This window comes from Tasmannia lanceolata, unplaced genomic scaffold, assembly GCF_043159265.1.
Source record: "Tasmannia lanceolata isolate RefF3 unplaced genomic scaffold, GAP_Taslan_0.1 ptg000006l, whole genome shotgun sequence".
NCBI lineage: Eukaryota > Viridiplantae > Streptophyta > Magnoliopsida > Canellales > Winteraceae > Tasmannia > Tasmannia lanceolata.
This window is the reverse complement of record NW_027518683.1, coordinates 16372195-16392868: the sequence shown is the minus strand read 5'-3', so window position 1 is coordinate 16392868 and position 20674 is coordinate 16372195. Positions and strand designations below refer to the sequence as shown.

Genomic DNA, 20674 nt, shown 5'->3' with positions numbered 1-20674 from the left:
CAGACATGACACTAACCATGTCAATAAGAGTTCTATTTTTCCTCTCTAGGCCCCCCATTTGGTAAGGGTGTTAGGGACTGATAATTGATGAATTATACCTTGATCCTCACGGAATTTATTAAATTCAAGTGAAGTATATTCTCCTCCACAATTTATTTCTAATTTCCGCCTTTGATATATGAATTAGACCTAAGATCATCATTTTCTTCAAAGGAAAAGTAATTTTCATGACTTAGTCGACCTTGAAAAACTGTATCTGCACTCTTTTGCATGGTGACCTTTGTTCAATGGTGTAAACCGTTTATATGCTAAGCCATGTAACGGATGAGCCTTGCCCAAAATTCCATCCCTAAAATATGAGCAGGTAAAAATCCAAGTGGGGCTTTTTAAATCATACAAATCACTTGTCTATTAGGCTTTGATATGGATGGGTCGTGCATCAAACTCTAGTCTTAACCTACCTTGCTATATGATGCAAATCATTTATTACCTATGCCTTGCTATGGATGGGCCATGGAGCAAAATCTATCATCACCATTTGACTATTCTAACACCAATTTGCCCTGTTTGGAATGCATGAAAAACATTTCTGATGGAAACTTTTTTCTTGGGAATTTTTTTCTGAAGGGTTGGTCAAGAAAGCATCAGCAAATTGAAGGGTTAGGATCGCCCAATGGGGATAAATTTTGTTTACCAGGACATCCATGGCAAGACATAAGAAATAAATGGTTTGAATTATTGAGAAAGGGGAACCTACTTGTACTTTTATCAGCTCATATTTTTCCTTGGAAAAAATAAACACATCCAATGTATAGAAACCCCATCAAGAAAGCCTCCACAAACAGAAGGCTTAATTTTGGTGCATGGGCTATCAACGAGGCCTAGCAGATAAATAATGTGGGGCCCCTCTACAGATTGGAGGGTTAGGATAACCCTATGCAGATTACTTACGGGTACAGCCTATTTACATTGTGGCCTAACAAATGAATGGTTTAGATCATCCTACGAAGTGGGCCCCAAAGTACTTTTTGAAAAAAAATACTAGACTTCATGCGCACACATCATATAAAATCTTGTGCACACAAGCGTGTAGCTCGCTTCAGTGACCCAAAAACCCTTATCCATCTCCAAGGCCTACTATGGGCCAGGGGTGCAACATGGGTCGGGTAGGGTTGAGCTTTTGCTAAAAAACGAATTGGAATCAACCTGAACCCGACCTGATTTTAAGGTAAAAGTTCAACCCGAATTCCCAAGAGCCGACCCGAGTTGCACCCCTAAATTGGGCCACGCGTGCACCAAATTCCAGCCCTATCATGTCAAGGGTGTCATGCTCCAAAATCTAGTCCAATTTATTGAGGCTTTCCTGGTGAATATGAACCACTGCTTTTTTAATTATTTTCTAACCACCTATTTAAAGGGGAGGCTTTTCTAATAAATGTAGACAGTAATTATTTTATTTTCTACACATCCTTCTCAAGGCCACAAATTGGATCATCCAATATGGACAGATTTTGAAATTAACAAAACTAGATTAGAGGAAACAAGGATTTCCCTACCAATGTGTTGATGGTTTTGATATTGAGGAAGTAGACAACCTTTGCCCTTGTGACAATCAACAAGCTAAAGCAAAATAACTCTTCCCTCCTGTTCTGTTCTACATATAATGAGATTCGCTGGCAAGAGGTTTATTGAAAGAACTCATGTTCACATTGTTTTGATATGGACATAGAGAAAAAAGATAGTATGCCTTGCATTCTATGTAACTAGCTTGACAGAGAACCCATGTTTTGAAGTGTTTGAGATGAAATGGAGGAAAAATTATTATTTTTCCTCTTATTTTTCAATACAATCAAATTTCCCTAGCAAAGGTGCACCTTAGGGTTAGATGTAGAACAGACAATGCTGCACCCCACCCTGTCATTCTCTAATCTGTATAGCTCCTTTCAAACAAAAGAATAAGAAATTTATGTATAAAATGTGGTCATTTCATACAGGTCCCAGGTGATTTTTGCTTCTTTTTCTCCGTAATGCCGAATCCAATTCAAACCAACTAAAACCTTGGGTGGTAAAAGGCAGCCCAGCATCCCAGATGGGCTCCGTCAAAGAAGAGATTCCCGGGCTTAGTAAGACCAACAGAATAAATAAAAAGAACTCCCAAGCAGAGATTATAGGCTGCATTCTCTCATCTGGGTTGCATCTGTGTGATGGTTATAGGAGAGATGCTTAAATTTGTCGAAGTTATGAATGTGGAGGTGTTTGTTGACCGCTTGCCTTTGTGTGGCTGGGAGGTTTGTGAAGTACTACCAGAGTAAATGGAATTGCGGTTCTTGGTCTTGATGAGTCCTGGCTGAGTTAGCATTTCCTCATCGAGGTTAATTCCATGGGTGAGCATCTCCACAACCTGCGTCATTGATGGTCTTTGCTGGGATGCTTCTTGAGCACAAAAGAGTGCTACCTTTATGAAGCGCAACACTTCCTCCTCTGGGTACTCAACCAGTTCTGGGTCCACAATTTCCAATAGTTTGTCTTCTTGCCGCAGTTTCCATGTCTAAAAACATCATACAAATTCAATCAGCATAGTCGAAGTCATACTACAAGTTAATTTTGTTTCTATATTAGAAATGTAAAACTCAACTCAACAAAGCCTCTGTCCCAAACTAGTTGGGGTTGGCTAAATGAATATTAGAAATGTACAAAAATTTAAAAAAAAGATGGGTTTTAATATTCAGTCATGGTTCGTGTGAAATTGGTAAATGTGAATAGCGGTAGTTTCGGTGTTTAAGGGACAGGGATATGTAGACTTAGCTTGTAAGGAAGCCGGCTGACACCTTGGCCTGTTCCCTATACATTAAAGATGTACTCACCTTTTGGAAATCAATATCAGTAACCTTTATCAAATAAAAAAGAAGAAGTCATGGTTCGTGTGAAAAAGGTTTGAAAAGGGAGAAAAACTATCGTTGGCTACTTTCCTATTATGTATGGGTGCAGAACAGGTAAAGCAATCAAGAATTAGATGATTCATGGCACTTTAGGTCACATCAAAAGGAAAGATATCTGTAATACCTAAAGTGTAAAACATTTACCCATTCCAGAAGAAGCTCCATACCCTCTCCCCATGCTGCTTTTGTGCTACCTCTGCCACTGATTATTTCAAGAATAAGCACCCCAAAACTGTAAATATCAGCCTTTTTTGTTAACTGTCCTAACAAGGCATACTCTGGTGCCAAATAACCCCTGCACATGCAAGCAAGGCAACAACAAATAAGCACATATTGCACTCCAACGCACTTCAAAGTTTCATTTGCAAAGGCCACATATGATGGTTTTACAACGCAAATATGTCTTTTCGGTGCTTATAAATGATGTCACAGGGAGCTTGTTGACACAAAAGAGCGTTTATTAGCAAATTCTCTATTAGATAATAACATCCATCAGCTAAAAAGGTTTAGGTAGATCCTTATGTGAGCGTTTGACTAATATTGGACCCAGCCATACGCTGATTTTGAGGAACCAGACAAAATCAGTCAATTCTGGTTAAACCCACGCCTAGAATAGAAACCCATTTAAAAAAAACTTTGATACAAATAATAAAAATAAAAAGATAAACATAGATTTCATTCTAATGTCCGTGACAAGGCCTGTATGATGCATGATTCATAAAAATCAAAACAAAAATAATTTCCCAGCTACATTATTTTCGTCTAATAGAATTAGCTAACAAAGGCTCTACCATGGCTTCAGTTTTAAAACGTCCTATTTAACATGACCCATACATAATTTTCACTGCTAATTCAAGCTCCCATATAATATTGAAATTACTTTTATAGGAGGCGAAACAAGAGTTACATAATGAAAAGTATGCTTACATCGTTCCTGCCACTCGTGTGCTAATGTGAGTGACATTATCCGGAAAAAGTTTTGCAAGCCCAAAATCTCCAATTTTAGGGACAAGGTCTTTGTCCAGAAGAACATTACTAGCCTTGATGTCTCGATGGACAATATGTGGTTCAGCTTCCTCGTGAAGAAATGCAAGACCATGAGCAGCACCCATACAAATAGCAGCTCTTCTACGCCAATCCAAGGGAATTCGTTTACTCTTTGGACCTGAAATGACAGAGGCTCGCTGTCAGATTACATGCAACACTTCTCAGAAATACTATTTTTTTTTTTAATTTTCACGATTTCGAATAACACTGCATGTTCTAAATGATTACCAAGCAAGGCATTTGCAAGACTATTGTTCTCCAGATACTCGTACACTAACATCCGACTGTTGCCCTCGATACAACAACCAATCAGTTGAACAAGGTTTGGATGTCTTATATTTGATATCATATCAATCTCTGTCAAAAACTCGCGGACTCCTTGACTTGATTCCGCAGATAGAGACTTTACGGCAACTTGGGTTTCGTCCCTTAAGATTCCCTGCAATCAAACAGCAAAGACTGCTAAGTTTAGAAACAAATTTGGCCAGAAATCCAAATGCATGTGAAAGTAATCCAATTTTATCATGAACTTGGATACGTAGCCAAAGTTTACATCCATGTGCGTGTGTCTGTGTTTGATATACTTTTATAATAAACTAGTTGAGGCTCCATACAATGTGTTGGCATCTGTGCACACGTGCATGAAAATACATAGATTGTTATACACAGCCATATGTAAGTGGATGGAAACATAGAAGTCTATAGCTTACTTTATAGACTACACCAAAGCCACCTCCACCAATTTTGTTTGTCTGATTAAAGTTTCCTGTTGCGGATCTCAGCTCATTGTAGGAAAAAAGCCTCACATTGTCAGCAGGTATCCCTATCCAACCACAAATAGAAGCAAAATAGAAGCATATCAGAGTGTGACTTGTATAAATTCCTAATGAATGGACGAAATAAAAACCAGTCAATAGTCTGCTGAACAAACACTCGCTATTATAAAACTATCAAACTGATTCCACATCTTGCAGATGCTACTTGGAACAGTGACAAATCAATCCATTATCTTATTAATTGGGAACATATGCACCCAATCAATTAATTATTTTTGAATGGGCCCAAGCACTTAAATTAGGTTTTATCTCTGCATCCGACACCGGTGTATACCTAAGATGTTTGCATGACATACCCATGGCTAGCCATATAAGTTTGAACCTGACCAAAACAAGATCCAATATCTATCTGGTTGTAGAAAGCAAGGTATTACCAACTCCAAGGAGGCTACATTCTCCATAAACTTCAAGGGTGCCACACTGATACCAACATTTCAATTTTAATTTCAAATGCCGTAAACAATGTTAAAATATAATAGTGTATGCAAAGATGGAATATGGTTCTAAATGTCGGCAAAAAACAATATAATATGGCCGACATATTTCCGTTTTCATCCCCAACTGAAACGAAATCCTTCGTCGGCGTGTATAGATTTTGGTAATGACTAACGATTCAGTCATGTAACCAAAACACTACCATTTAGTACGTAAATTACAAAACTTCGGACGACATATCTGTTTTTTTTTTCTTAAATTACACTTCAGGCCACATGCCAGCTTGTTTTTTCACATTTGAGAATGGTAAGTGCTTTTTTTTGTGCTTGTTTATTCAATTATGGTGAAAATGCAACAACTGAATGTTGACTTGACGCCTTTGCACATGTATTAGTGCACCAATTTTCATTTTCCATGTATTTAAGGGTTTGAAAATTGGGGAAAAGTATATTTTTCAACAAAAATAAGCATATATGCATGTTAGATTCTAATTTTATCACATGTGAGTTCTTGCATGATCTACCGATTGATGGAGTCAGATTTTTTATTTTGAAAATTAATTAATTATTTATTATTGTTAGTGAATCCTTCAAACATAGGAAATAAATATATTTTTGAAAAACTTATCATGTATGCAGGTTAATTTCTATTTTTCTACATGCGAGTTATATTTTCCCGATATACCAATTAACAGAGTCGATTTTTTTATATTTTGAAAGTCAAATATTTTATTAGAAAAACTTTTATTTCCATCACTATATTGTAATCCTTCATTATATTGTACTTTTTTATGAAATAATGAATGTAGTGACCTTTTTTTCTTACACTTTTTGTTTATTTGAAACAAAAGTTTATGTGATTGTATCATTTTCAATTTAGAATACACCCAGTACTACTCGAGACATGCGTGACATGGCAACAAGGCATGCCATTAGGTGTTTGATCATGTTAAACCATTATGAATGGATGTTTTGCTTATTGTGTCTAAATATGCATTTGTACTTAACCTAGCATATCCTGAAGTTTTATCTTGTTGAAATATTCCTTTGAATATTCTCAGTTTTGTAATCAAACCACAGTATTGATCTGTACTGACCTAGCATATCCTGAAGTTCTATCTAGCTGAAATATTCCTTTGAATATTCTCAGTTTTGTAATCAAACCACAGTGTTGATCTGTACAGAACTTGACTAAGACTAAGAGTAGAAAGTCCCCATCATGAAAACCAGCTGCTACAGATTCAGAAATTCCTTGGTACCTGCCTGCTAGCAGATCTATCTATCAACAGATGGGGAGTACGATAAGCATGAACGGATAAGGTTGGGAGTGTCCCTTTGGTGAAAACATCATCAAGTTGATCACGACTTGGATACATGTAGCTGAAGCACCTCATCATTCTCCACCTTCTCTCAAACGAAGTGGTAATTGATCTCAATATGCTTGGTTCTTGCATGGAAGACGGGATTATGTGACTTTTTATTGCACTTTGATTGTCATGGAAAAGAATATGCTTGAGATCTGAGATGTAGTTCCAATAGAAGATGCCTTATTCACGTGATTGGCATCACGTGAATCTGAGATGTAGTTGTAGTTCCACACACGGGATTATGTGATTTTTTATTGCGCTTTGATTGTCATATAAAAGAGTATATGCGTGAGATCTGAGATTTAGTTCCAATAGAAGAAGTCATTGCTCTATAGTCATTCTCTATGCTATATCTTGATACAGTGCACTGCTTTTACTGCTCCACGATAAAAGACAACCATTTAGCAACTCACAAAAACTAGTTTCCCACCCTTGCATATCCATATAACTTGCCCAATCTTCATTCTTGTATCCTTGTACTTGAATATCTCCCAATTTGCATTTGCCTTAATAAAGCCCATAATCAACAATACCCCTGGTGTATCTTAAGATTCTCTTGCTTGCAGGGGTTCTTCTCTGAGGTCATGGAGATGTTGAAAGACTTAATTTACTGAATATGTAGTATTAGATATGGTGAATGTGAGGTAAGGCAACTACCATATTGCGATAGATTAAAGGATCTTTACTTTTCTCACCTTTCCAACACATCATTTTGTTAGAGATTGTAGATGTGTTAAGTGCCTTGCAGTTCGTCATCCTAGATTTGTTCAAAGGATCTATTGTGTCTTTTCTTTGAGTTCAAGTCATCCCTTGGTTCTCTAAATCTCTACACCAAGTAGCTTAAAGGATCCTTACTTTTCTCACCTTTCAAACTTATCATTTAGTTAAAGATTGTAGATGTGTTAAGTGCCTTGCAGTTCATCATCCTAAATCTGTTCAAAGGATCTATTGTGTCTTTTCTTTAGTTCAAGTCATCCCTTGGTTCGCTAAATCTCTACACCAAGTAGCTTAGCTTTCCCATATCTTTCATTTCAAAATCTCCCTTCCAGCTGATTTTTAACTCTTGAATTTCATTTATTATCATTCCTAGGGGAGCCTTTAAGGTCATATATTGCATTCTTTAATATGCATACAGATATGTGTCCTTCTCACTAAATTCAAACCCCTCAAGCAGCTCCATGTAGACAGACCTCTTCCTTCAATTGTCTGAGAGTTTAGCCAAAATTGTTGGCCAGTGCCAAGATCAATCTTAATGTGGTTGTCTTAACAACAAGATTGAACGTCTCATCATAATCCAACCCATGTTCTTGATCGGATCCCTTGGCCACTAATTGAGCTTTGCACTTGTTGACGGTTCGATCTAAGCTTATGTTTCAATCAAAATACCCATTGGCAGCCAACTACATTTTTTGTAGGTCTTATAAATCTCTCTCATATATCATTCTGCTATAGAAGTCCCATCGCATCCTGCATAGCCTCTATCTACTTAGTCACTACTCACCAGTGAAGGCTTTAGTGAGAGAGGATTCTTTGGATATAATGCTCATATGAGGCTTGCTGTCTGCTTGTTCTGACGAATGCAATGCTTTTCATATGGCTGTAAAATGCCATGCCTATGGCTGTAATCAACAAGTGATATAGTCGTGGAGGAAGGTGATGGAGTGATGGTCAATGTGGAGGTCTCTCCCGTCCTCACAAAGTATGTGATGGTCAAAAAAATGAGCCTAATCAAATCTGAAGTGGCATGAGATTAGGATCTTTCGCAATGATAAGTAGCAGAGACACACCCCTTTTGCTCATCACCATACCCCCAAAAAATACATATAATGTCTTTAGGAGATAGCTTCTTACATTAAGAGGTGGGCACATGAATATCAGAGAGCGAGTCCGGAACTCCATAACTAGAGGAATCGGGACAGATGTAGCATATGCAACGCCATGTTCGAAGGGGTGAGTGGTCGGGATCTATCCCAGAAGAGCATGTGTAGGAGTTCTCTGACCCAAAACTACAAACAAAAGGAGATTAATGATATGTGATGATGTATAAAAGGTTTTGGTCCAGAAATGTCATGGAGCTCTCAAGTGGGACATCATTGACAAGCTAGCCTCTGTGATGTGTTGGTGCTTGAGCTCAGCTACTTCATTTTGTGAACGAGCATGATGTCAAGAAAACAGTTGCAGGATATCGCGAGAGTGGCAGAAATCCCTTTAAGGCCTGGGACGCATACTCAATTCCCTCAAGTGTTCAATACGTGTGCCATTGTTCTCATTGACTAATACTGAACTGGGAAAACATGGAAAGAACATCTAATTTATATTTTAAGAAAAATATCCACGTAAAAAGGAAGAACTTTTCTACAAATATAACATAAAAGAATACCAAAAAAGAGAAAGAGAAGGAGCTGGTCACCACGCTCAGAAGGTACTAACTCAAAAGTAAAAGAAGTGTGAACATTATTTTATATATAAGATATATGTGAACTTTATTATATGATGTCAAAGGAAGTTCAGTGTGCTTCCCAAGTTTACAACATTGACAAGAATGGGACCGGAAGCTTATTAAAGGAAACATTAGTATAATACTATGGCACTAAAGCCTGTAAAGTACGATTGTTAGTGTGGCTTAAATGGTGATGCCACACAGGAAAAGATGGAGATGATGACACCAAGGAGGCCTCAACGGAGGTATCAGATGAGGAGGATCTAAAAATCAGAAGCTTCTAGAAGGTATATGGTGTTATGATGAGCATCACTAGCGAGTAGTCTTCCCAAATGCAGAACCTTCGCAGGAACAAAGGAAGGTATAGAGATAAGTAAAATTAAAAATATGACCTTTACTAGGAACCAGATACAATAGCAAATGTGGAAGGAGCCACAATTAGACAAATGGAATTTGCACCGACTTGGCCAATAGGTAGGAACGATCCATCACCCATGACGATACCAAAAGAATGTCTTGAGGCTATGACATAATTGAGTTTGAAAGCAAGTCTTTCAAGATGATCAAGAATGTCGTGAGCATGATCAAAATGAAGGATTTAACCTTTATGAAGGACGTAGGAGGTGTGTTTTATGGTCATAAGATGATATGCAGTAGTGAATGGAGTGCTCACAGTTGAAGAGGAAGACAAGAGAAAAGAAAGAAAAGATGCCATCATATATAGGTGGAATATTAGAGATGATGTACGAGAAAAGGAAGAAAACAATCATTCAAAAAAAAGGAATAACCAGAATAACCTTATCCTTTTTTCTAACACCCATGACCTTCCCTCTAGTAAATGTAGGTCAAAAGATGAACTTAGGTGCAGACAGGGAAAGAAATAAATGTGAAATCCAAGGAAAATGGGTGTAACTTCTATAGAACTTAAAGCAAATCAAGTGCTGCACTCTCAACAAAGATACAAAATACATTATCATGCTATACCGGTTTGTCAGAGACCAAATAATTAGAATGCACATGCCAGAGCAACAAAGGTTGGAGAAGAAGCTTATTGCAGCTATTTAAAGTGCAATGAAAGAAAGATGGTATAAAATAGCAAAATTGGAAGGAAACAACCAAAGAAAGAGGGTGCAACTTGAATCACTGGAGGGGAGCTGAGTCCTGCATTCGACGCATGTTATAGAGGGAATCAGGGTGGTCCCTTGGGTGGTATAGGTGAGATAAGTAGAAGTCTAGAATCTAGACTGTTGGAAGAAGCAAATGCAGCTATACGAAGAAGTTAAAGCTCTTCTTTGGAAGAGCACAAGAAATTTACAGCTCCGAGCTAACTTGAGCGGTTGAGCCAGTCACCAATCCTACAAGTTGCCAAGAGTTTTAGACCAAATTGAATGCCAGCTAAAATTCTCAGGCAAACCATTCAGCTCCAAGGCCAAATATGAGAATAGTACAGAGTGGCTTGTGCACTCCCCACTACCCAGGCTAAGTCGAGCATTAAAAGAAGACAACCCGCTTCTATCAGAGAAAAGACTGAGTACTAAAGAGCAGGTAATTGAAAAAATGATGAGTATTATGCATCAGTGTGGATTAGTTCTTATGTCTATCAGTAACAATTTTTTTTATTTTTTTATTTTTGAAGAAATATTTTACTTCATTAATCAAAGAAAAAATACATGAAAAGGTGCTTGAGCAATCGAAAAAGATAGTACCTTCTGTGCCCCTTTGAACCTGACCATTTCTAGTACCCTCTGTGCCTCTTTGAACATGACCAGTCTTTTTTCTCGCACCGAAGCAGCAAAGGCTCATTTCTATCCAATCAGTTTGTCACCAACTAAAGCCTACCGATGGTTTTCTGATCTTCTCTTTCTAATCATTAATGGCCAATCTGCCACAAGATAATGAAGTAATGAACTCAATTCTTGAAAAAAAAAAAAAAAATCCTCATAAACAAAAGCATCTCCAAAAATTCTCAGTGATAATCCATTGTTGAAAAACAAAAAAAGTGCGCATAAAATCTTGAAACTGAAAAAAAACCAATAAACTTTAATCTCAAGCACCTGATCCACTATTTGAAAAGTAATAACACCCAGGGGAGAATTTTTAAATTCCTCTTCCATTCAAAAATAAAAATCACACAAAAATTTTAAAAAAATGAACAACATTTAAACTGGATAGTTGTTTAATAATAATAAAATAAAAAAACCCGCTCGAAATCAATAGAACCAAATCGGATTCCACACAAAAGGCAAATATTTTCAGTCTATAAAAACAGAAAAAAAATTAGATGCCTAGTAAAAAAAAACACCAAACAGAATTGCCTAACAAGAATTCCAATCAAATCATCTCCAAAAAAGAAGATCAAATGCAATTATGAGCAGAATAATGAAAACAAGGCCAGGAAAATTACCATTTCATTCAAAGAAGAAATCGATAAAAAAGAGGACTGAATAGCACCAAAAACCCTAATTTGGAGAATAGTGATAATTTCTGCAAGTAAATCAACGAAATTCACAATCAAGAAACCAGGATTTCGAGAAGAGACCTCTTCAAATTATATAGGTAGGGCGAAGAAGGAAAGAAATCTTCAACCCTAATAAGGAGGAAGTGGGAACGGGTTTCATCGTCCGAAAACGTGTGGAACTGTTTTGAGAAAGTAGAAACCCTAGTTTTTTTTAATTTATTTTCATCTATTTTAGCCTCTCCTTTTTTTTCTACTCACGTCCTATAAAATAGGGGGCATTCCCTAATTTCCTTTTCTCCTATGTTGTGTTGTGTTTGCAGTTTGATAGAAAAGTCAAGCAGCAAGCAAAGGTTCTCGTCAAGTAGTAATCTCAATTGATTTTGACACCACACTCTTTTTCTCCCTTGAGTGTTAAATGGTTGGAAAACAAATTTTACTTCAATTTTTTCAGCGTTGAATTTGTTTTACAACCATTATTTCGTCGATAGAAAAGGAGGGGAAGAATTAAGAGGCATGAACGTGAAGAGCAGAGGAATGGCGTTGCAGAGGACGACTTTGGAAAACAAAATGAAAAGGAACAATTACCGATGAGCGGACAGGATTCATGCTTTTTTGAAATTATCAACAAGTGACAAAAGAAGTCTTGTCACTAAAAGCTGGACCAAAATGCTATTTTTTTAAGCAACGCGTTTTGATTTTCTACTTTCCCTCTTCTCTTCTTTCCCTCTTTGTTTTTTTTTACTCTTCCATTTTTAACTTTGTATTTTTACCTTACCACTCATCTTCTTCATTGTTTAGCCACCATTTTTTTAAATGATTGTTTAGCCACCATTGGCGGCGGGAAAGCTCGAAAACTTGAAATGTGAGTTCATTCCCATCATCTCTCTGTATCTATGTTTTGTTTTTCATTTGTTTTAGGGTTTTTATATATCTCCTTCTCTCTTTCAATGACGGATGAGGAAGATGAATCGCAGGGTGGAAAGAAAAAAACGGTGAAAATGAACAAGTGAAAAAAAAGGAAGTAGTTCATAAGAGACTTGATTAGCCCATTCGTAAATTGATAACCCCATTTTGATACTAGATAACCCCAATCCTGAGACTTGAAAACCCCTTTCCAAAACTTCAGTACTCTCAGCCAATTTTCAGGGACTTAATAAGCTCATTTGGAAATTGGGAACCCCATTTTTTTATACTAGATAACCCTAATCCCAATGACTTGAAAACCCCCTTCCAAAACTCCAGTACCCTAGGCCAATTTTCAAGGACCTGATAACCTCGTTCGAAAATTGGTAACCCTATTTTTTATACTAGATAACCCAAATCCCATAGACTTGAAAACCCCCTTCTAAAACTCCAGCACCCTTGGCCAATTTTCAGGCACTTGATTAGCCCATTCGAAAATTGGTAACCCTACTTTTGAGAGTTGCTACCCCCCTACAGAGAGTTGATAAACCCCCTACCTATAACAACTCTTCTAATGGCATTACAATTTTGCTCATGATAGAAATAACAAAGGAAATGTGTATTGTTTTCATTAAATGTGTTTCATGTACATCCCAATTTGTGTATTACAAAAAAATTTAAGTATATCAAAAAATGTGTAGCCATCCATTCATGTATTACATCAAAATTTTCTTATACAACCTCTTTTCTTCCAAAAAGTGAGTGAAGCCATCCATGCATTATCTCTAGAACACACCCTAAAATACAAAACCGCTTAAACCCTAAACAAGATAAATCAGAAACAGATGAATGAAAAATAGTGTAAAACCTAGATACAGAGAGATAGATGATAAGAAATCAACATTCAAGTTTTTAAGATTTGCCAGCAACAATGGTGGCTGAACAAGGAGGAAGATAACAAGGAGGGTAAAAAAATCAAAAGGTGAAAATGGAAAAGTAAAAGAAGAGGGAAGAAGAGAAAAAGACAAGATGAAAATGTGGGGCATTTTCGTCCAGCTCATACTGACAAGACCTCTTTTGTCCTTGTTAATTTCTGAAAAGCATGGGTCCTGTTGATAATTCCTCCTAATTTTTGTCCCCGTTGGTAATTGTTCCAAATGAAAATGTCTCCCCCTCGTGCCAGGTTGAATATTTAGAGGTGCTCAGCATCTTATGACAATCATCTCTTTATTTAAAATTCGTTCATTTGTTGGCCTTCGTTTTGGATTTTGAGTTCAAACCCGATTGACTTTAATTTTGAGTTTAATAAACAGTTTTTGAGTCAAAATATAATTTCAAGATCCAAAACAGTAAGGCCCTATAACCTCACCACCATTCCCATCTGGTTTAGGCTATCTGGACTCCACTTGAAGTCTTGGACCCCAAAAAGGCTCAGCAGAGCATGATTGGAAAGCGCCTATAGATGATTTCCCCAACTAGTGAAGGATCGAGACTCAGCTTCGTCCGCCTCTGTGTTGAAGTAGGGGTCTCTTCACCTCTTCCTCCATCAAAATAAACACTCCATCAAGCCAGGTAACTCAATCAATAGAATATGAATGGCGACCGAGCTCCTTCACCTTCATTCTCAAAAACCAAAACAAACAAGTCCTAAGTCTTTCATTTTGGGCACAACCAAGCTCGGGAGGCAAGGAGCAAATGAATAGTTTAGGCCGGTTGGTTTTGAATTTTGAGTCTAAAACTAATTATTGGACTATAAATTGTGTTTAATGTTGAGTACAATAATCAATTTTGGACTAAAAATCAATTCCTATAGGCTATTGATATTCGCACTACCTTGATTGAGATAAGTCTCTTGTCTTTTCCTTTTAACGGGCTCCCGAGAGATTTTTGGGAATTGTAACAGCCTTTTGACAGTTGATTAAATAATAAAAGACAAGGTGAGTTAGTACTTAGTACAATATCAATAGCCTTCTACTTTCGGAGCGCTGCATGTGGACATGCAAGCTGCACAGGCAGTGTCACCACTGTCCGTGGCAATCAGGCCCATTGAATTCTTCTGACGTCAAGTACATCAGCCCCACTTTAGTCATTGATACACTTGCTCTGGGTGTGCCGGGTGATCAAAAGGTGCGGATATATCACTTCCCTTAAACAAAATGTTAAAAAAGAGGCGTTTCTTAGGCTCCTACACAAATACTTTTCGATTCCTGAGGGAAACCGAGACTATGAATGATTCTCTTATATGGTAGTAGGCCCGACTTGAGATAGACTTGATCACTGTATGTTAGGCCTAAAATCGGTAACAGGTTATGGTAGGGCTGGGTGGTCCGAGCTAACGAGCCACGACCGAGGTGCTGGTTGAGTCCTGCGCTGCATAAGAGTACAGACAAGAAAGAAAAGGGTCAGAGGACCAACCCGGAGTGATACTCCGGACGGGCGCTTCGACACTCAAGTCAGTATGAGCAGGAGTGTAGAGCAATGTAAGAGCAAAAGCTTAGAGTTTTGGTTCTCAGATTTTTCAGGACCCTCACCTTAGCACAAGTGAAGGCTATTTATAGTGGTTCTGAGCCACCTGTCTAGGACAGGTGGTAGTTCTGAGCCAGGTGGTGGCCTCTGCATGGACCAGGTTTCATACCTAAGGAGGGCAGGTGGAGGTCCCTGATTGGTCCAGGTGTCACACCTAGTGGAGACAGGTGTTGGCCTTCCAACGGTCCTTGTGAGGGCCACGTGCCAGAAGCTAATTGGATGCTGAGTTCGGACCCCTCAGTGCTGAGTCCGGATTGCTGAGTCCGGATTCCCTCAGTGCTGAGTCCGGACCCTATCAGTTGCCCCCTGGTTCTTCAAGCCATGAAAGTGGCTAGAAGAAGCAAGAGAAGGTAAAGACAGCGTCGGGCCAGCCTTAAGACCTCCAGGCAGCTAAGGTCGGGCTCAGACTCAGCTAGGAGAAATAATGGCTGGACAGGAGACTCCTGGCGCCCTGGCCAGGCCTTGGCGTTTGGCCTGAAGGAGTACGGCCGGGCAGAAGGCATTCGACTATCCAGCACGGCTGAATTTTTGACCAGAGGCCTGGGCGGCCAGGGGTCCTGGACGTCCTTGGTTCAGGAAGTCATGTGATCCTGCTCGGATAGGGCTGTGAACGGCCAGCCGGGCAGGTCTTTGCTGGTAAAACTTTTTGTCGCCTAGCGCTTTTGTCGTCTAGCGAACGCGCCATATCCTGTCCGGACAGCCGGACAGGTCTTTTGTTGTCTGAATTATCCTGTCCGGACAGCCGGACAGGTCTCTTGTCGTCTTGAATTATCCTGTCCGGACAGCCGGACAGGTCTTTTGTCGTCTAGCGCTTTTGTCGTCTAGCGAACGCGCCATATCCTGTCCGGACAGCCGGACAGGTCTTTTGTCGTCTAGCGCTTTTGTCGTCTAGCGAACGCGCCATATCCTGTCCGGACAGCCGGACAGGTCTTTTGTCGTCTAGCGCTTTTGTCGTCTAGCGAACGCGCCATATCCTGTCCGGACAGCCGGACAGGTCTTTTGTTGTCTGAGTTATCCTGTCCGGACAGCCGGACAGGTCTCTTGTCGTCTTGAATTATCCTGTCCGGCATAGTGGTTCTGAGCCACCTGTCTAGGACAGGTGGTAGTTCTGAGCCAGGTGGTGGCCTCTGCATGGACCAGGTTTCATACCTAAGGAGGGCAGGTGGAGGTCCCTGATTGGTCCAGGTGTCACACCTAGTGGAGACAGGTGTTGGCCTTCCAACGGTCCTTGTGAGGGCCACGTGCCAGAAGCTAATTGGATGCTGAGTTCGGACCCCTCAGTGCTGAGTCCGGATTGCTGAGTCCGGATTCCCTCAGTGCTGAGTCCGGACCCTATCACTGTACATGTGGCAGTGGGTCCATTTCATACTTAGATGGTCATTTCCCTTCACAAAAGTGATGCTTGTCTTTATTAAATAATATTTTTTAGATAAAACGGTCCAAAAGTTTAAACTTTTGGAAAGTAAGTTTGCCATGGAGAATGCAAGGCCAGACCGTGCAAGCTATTACCCCATTACTCAAAGATGGAAATGTGCATGATTTGCGCATCTCTCGAAAGTCAAAACAGCTGTGAAAGCTATAAATAATTAAATAGGCAAGATTGTCAATGATAGAAACGGGTATAATATATTTACACTAAATTTTTACTCTACAAGGGGCTGTCCCAGGAAAAGAGGGGGTGATTATATCATTTCTTTGCATAATATCATTATCTTTTGGCCACTGCCATTGACACTACAATTGTTTAATAATTGAACTAACTCATCTTATCCTTTATTATTTGGGATTTGCTGGAGGCATTTCATGGACCGCCTGTTGCATGAGAGAGCGGCCACTTCAGATGAATTAAATAAATAAGACAAAATCTGTTAAAAAGTGAGCCTACGTGGTTGCTCTCTCATGCAACAGCCAGTCCCCGAAATGGCTTCCGCGATGGTCCCTAGCAAATGTCTTATTATTTAAAAACGGGTAAAAAGTTATTACAGTTTCAAAAACTCTCAAGTCAACTTAATAAGAAAAGAGAGGCCAAGTTAGTGTAATTATTAAAACATGGTAGTGCCAATATCGGTTACGTACTTTTTTCAAAAAAAAAAAACAAGGGATTTGCTAGACAATTTCGTGGAAAGCCATCTCAAACCTCACATGCATTAAATGAATAAGACAAAACCTACTAAAGAGTGAGCGCTGTTCTCTCCTGCAAAAGTGAGCCCAGAAATGACTTTCTGCGAAATTGCCTAGCACTAAATAACAAATATTCCCCTACTTTTGCACACATGGTAACCTTCTAGGGTGAAAGTCTGAAACAATCCTAAAATACCCTTTTCAACTTTACGTTTCAGAGCTTCCCCGTTCAGAAAAATGAAGCATCCCCTTCTTCCGGACCATAGAGCAGTTGGTTCCATAAAAATTTCATATTTTCTCTCTCTACTTAGGTAGATTTCATACGAGAGGCAGATATAGAGTGTCACATTTTCATAAATGGGATTTGTCTCTATGTATCTTGAGAAATTATATGATGAAAGGCCTTAAAAACATGTAAAGGTGGTACAACAGAGGTACCACCCTTGACATATGTTAGAATATGTGTGTGAGATCCAACGGTTGGATTGGGTTAAGATCTCACCGTTGGATCATCTTAGAGGTAGATTCGTAAGTTGGCTAAATGAAGCAACTAGATAAATTAGCCAAGTGGATTAGAAGAGGCAAGCAAGAGAGATTAGGAAAGTAGATTTGATTATGATTATTTCCTTCTATAATTATCTTAATTCCATTCTATGTTTATCATGTAAGTGCTCTATATAAGCACACCTTGAGATTATTGTAAAGCATTCAAGAAATCCAAGATTAGTGAATATCTCCAAAAACTCTTCAACATAAAGTCCAAGTCATATTAACATTGGTGAGGGACCGCAAATAATAGTGGAAATATCAACCAACTTGCAATAACTTTTTTGTCTTATTCATTTAATTCATTCTATGTGGCTGCTCTCTCATGCAACAGCCACTCCGCGATGCGATGGTCCCTTGCAAATACTGAAATTGTAATATCCTGGCCTTGGCTACATTTCGCATTGAGCGAGATCCTAGCCCTCTCATCTATAGATGGACAACACCATATACAGAACCTTCAGTGATGGGATAGTTTGAATCATTCAATGGAGATGATTTTTGGGGAAAGGCATATTTACGTTGGGCCTAACAAATGAACGGTTTGGATCTTCGAATAAGGTGGTCCCAATGAATTTTCTAATAAATCTAGGTTATATGGTGTCTAAGTGTAATTTCGGGTTTTTTTTTTTAAATATAGGGGGGCCCACCTTGTTCAAAGATCTAAACCATTTGGTTATTGGGCCTCAATGTAAATAGGCCGTACTAAAAAATCATCTTTATAGGGTGGTCCTAACTCCAGGGTTGCATCTTAAGACGGGCTTAGATAATTCTAGTTTTTAGATAATTCTGGTTCTCTTTTCCTCATTTCAAAGTTGAAAGCAGTGATCTTCGATTTCCTAGTTTATAAAGCTCCTGCCAGGTCAAAAACAAGTCTCAGGATTGCACCACCAAAAGGGAATTGGCAAATTGTTAAAGACCAAGCCACTCTTTCTAGTTAAATATGGAAAAATAATAATAAGGTGAAATAGTAGCAACGTTGTATTGCAGTCAACCAGCTAGTGCTTAACAACCCATGTTGATCAAACCCTTATCAAGATAACTGGCATAGATTAGCATAACTTAATTCATTTAGAAGGTAATAATCCATGACCCAGTATTAGAACTTGTCATTGAAAACTAGGTCTTCCTAGTATAATGAGTAATCAGGTTTTCAAATTGTGATGAGTAGTTTACCGAAGTTGATGAATTAGACTTGTTCAACAAAAAAATGCTTTGAAACGAGCTCAAGGATAATAAGTCATACAAAGGGGCAAAATATGCACGCGAAGGAAAATGGAGGGCCTCACCCAAATCAAAACGAGGTGTAAAATGGTGGACCCACCCTTTGGACAGGCTTTTTGCAAGGGTGCCCTTAGGTTTAGCATTCCTATGTGTGCATGTCAAAGGGATAGAAATGATATTTCCACCCCCTTTCCTAGCATTTGACCCCCTTTTGTTTTGTCTTTTGCTGAAAATACTTCATTTTCATCGGAAAGAGATAAAAGATGCCTGAAAATGCTGAAAAGGAGGGAGGAAATATTATTAGTTCAACGAATTATATTGACGAGAAACAGAAAGAGTAGATTCATACAAGGGTCAAGGAAAGAATGCAACATAACCCTCAAGAAATGCTTTGCTAAGCAAAGACCCAAAAAAAAAAAAAAAAAAAAAAAACTAAATTAAACTAAGAGAAATAAATTATATTAAGGAAATCATACTATTTTATGTTAAATTAGATCTCTCTATCGCCGGCTTCAGATATTAATTTATATCTAAGTACTTTCTTCTTCTCCACTTGATTCATTTAAGTTTAGACATGATAGATGTCACAGTCTGAAGGTCATACAACAAAAATTAAAATATTTTATTTAATAAAAAAAATTTTTAGGCCGCTTTATTCCTCGTTAGAGTGTGTCAATGTGAACGGGCGGCGATTGGAACCGCTCTCGTCGTAAAATTATTTGGTGCTTATTCGGTCAATTTTCCGTCATATTTTGTTGGCTGAGTGGTAAGTGCTTTCATGGCGCCCGTTTTCCCAATTAGAAATGTTGCTAAGCTGTCCTACTCACATTGACTTGGGAAAAGGCTAAAAATTGCACAAATTGAGTGGTTTGAATCATTCAATCCCTGAATTTTGATTAGCTGTTTGTTTTAGATTATGACAGCTGATTGTGGAACTGAAAATTGCGCTAAATTTGAGTCTAAAAATCGGCTGAGGAGTCCACAATCTATTGTCATAATCTAAAACAAACAGGCGCCTAATGTCTTGATGAAAGAATCCCAGGCCATATTTTGTCTTAATAGCCCCCAAGCTTCCGCTTAGGATATTCAATTGGTGCAATTTCGGATGGTGGGTGTTTTTCTTAGGGTCCATCTCTTGAGTCTTGACTGGTTCTGATCAACAATACGTGTGGAACAATTCAAAAGGTGTATATGTATGAACCGTTTAACATCAGACGGACCCACTGGAAACAAAACTCTAAATCCCAGGTTCGTTGGGATCCACTGGAGATTCTTTCCGGGGAACAAAAGTCCATGGAAAATTTTGGTATGTGTCTACACTTGCCTGGTCTACATCTAGCCCTCGCCAGACCCCACAATGGCGGGAGCCTCGTGCACTGGGTCACCCCTGTCTACACTTGCCTGGTGAAACAAGAGTCAAACAATGGTTACTTTTATTATAAAAAGGCAAAAAAAAAAAAAAAAAAAACAAGGGTGACGGATGTTGGTACAAGCGGGCATTGATAACGAGTAGAACTCACCTTGTCTTATATGCTTTAAGCAGCTGTCAAAGGCTGCCGAGAGCTGTCTGGGAATTGTAACCAAATGCTTAAAGTATATAAGACAAGGTGACTTCGTCTCATTATCAAAATATGGTTGTGCCAGTATCAGTAGCAAGAAGAGGAGGGGAAATGTCCAAATTACAAGACGGCTTGAAATATCTTAACCGATTGGGAGAAGATCAATAAGGGCCCGTTTGGATGCCGAGAAGATTTTGATTTGGAATTCTCACATTTGTAGCCCTTTTTGCATTGACTTTTGGATCCCGATCAAATCCTTGAATTTCCAATTCAG

The 20674-nt window shown here is 38.7% G+C and overlaps 1 protein-coding gene across 4 annotated transcripts; it reads right to left on the bottom strand.

Moving 5' to 3' along the window:
* Positions 1-1726: 1726 nt before the first annotated feature.
* On the bottom strand, positions 1727-11826 carry LOC143879913 (putative serine/threonine-protein kinase). Of its 4 annotated transcripts, none has more exons than XM_077382601.1 (8): positions 11468-11821; positions 10770-10945; positions 4697-4809; positions 4215-4425; positions 3867-4104; positions 3084-3234; positions 2865-2888; positions 1727-2548 (listed from the first exon to the last, which is right to left on the bottom strand). In XM_077382601.1, exons 2-8 carry the CDS (start codon positions 10864-10866, stop codon positions 2183-2185), a joined length of 1200 nt encoding a protein of 399 aa, XP_077238716.1. In that variant the 5' UTR covers positions 10867-10945; positions 11468-11821; the 3' UTR covers positions 1727-2182. The 4 variants fall into 4 exon arrangements, with proteins under 4 accessions (XP_077238716.1, XP_077238715.1, XP_077238717.1 ...); XM_077382600.1 differs by having other exon boundaries at positions 11603-11821; XM_077382603.1 differs by having other exon boundaries at positions 2317-2548; positions 3064-3234; positions 11603-11826.
* Between the last annotated feature and the right edge of the window lie 8848 nt (positions 11827-20674).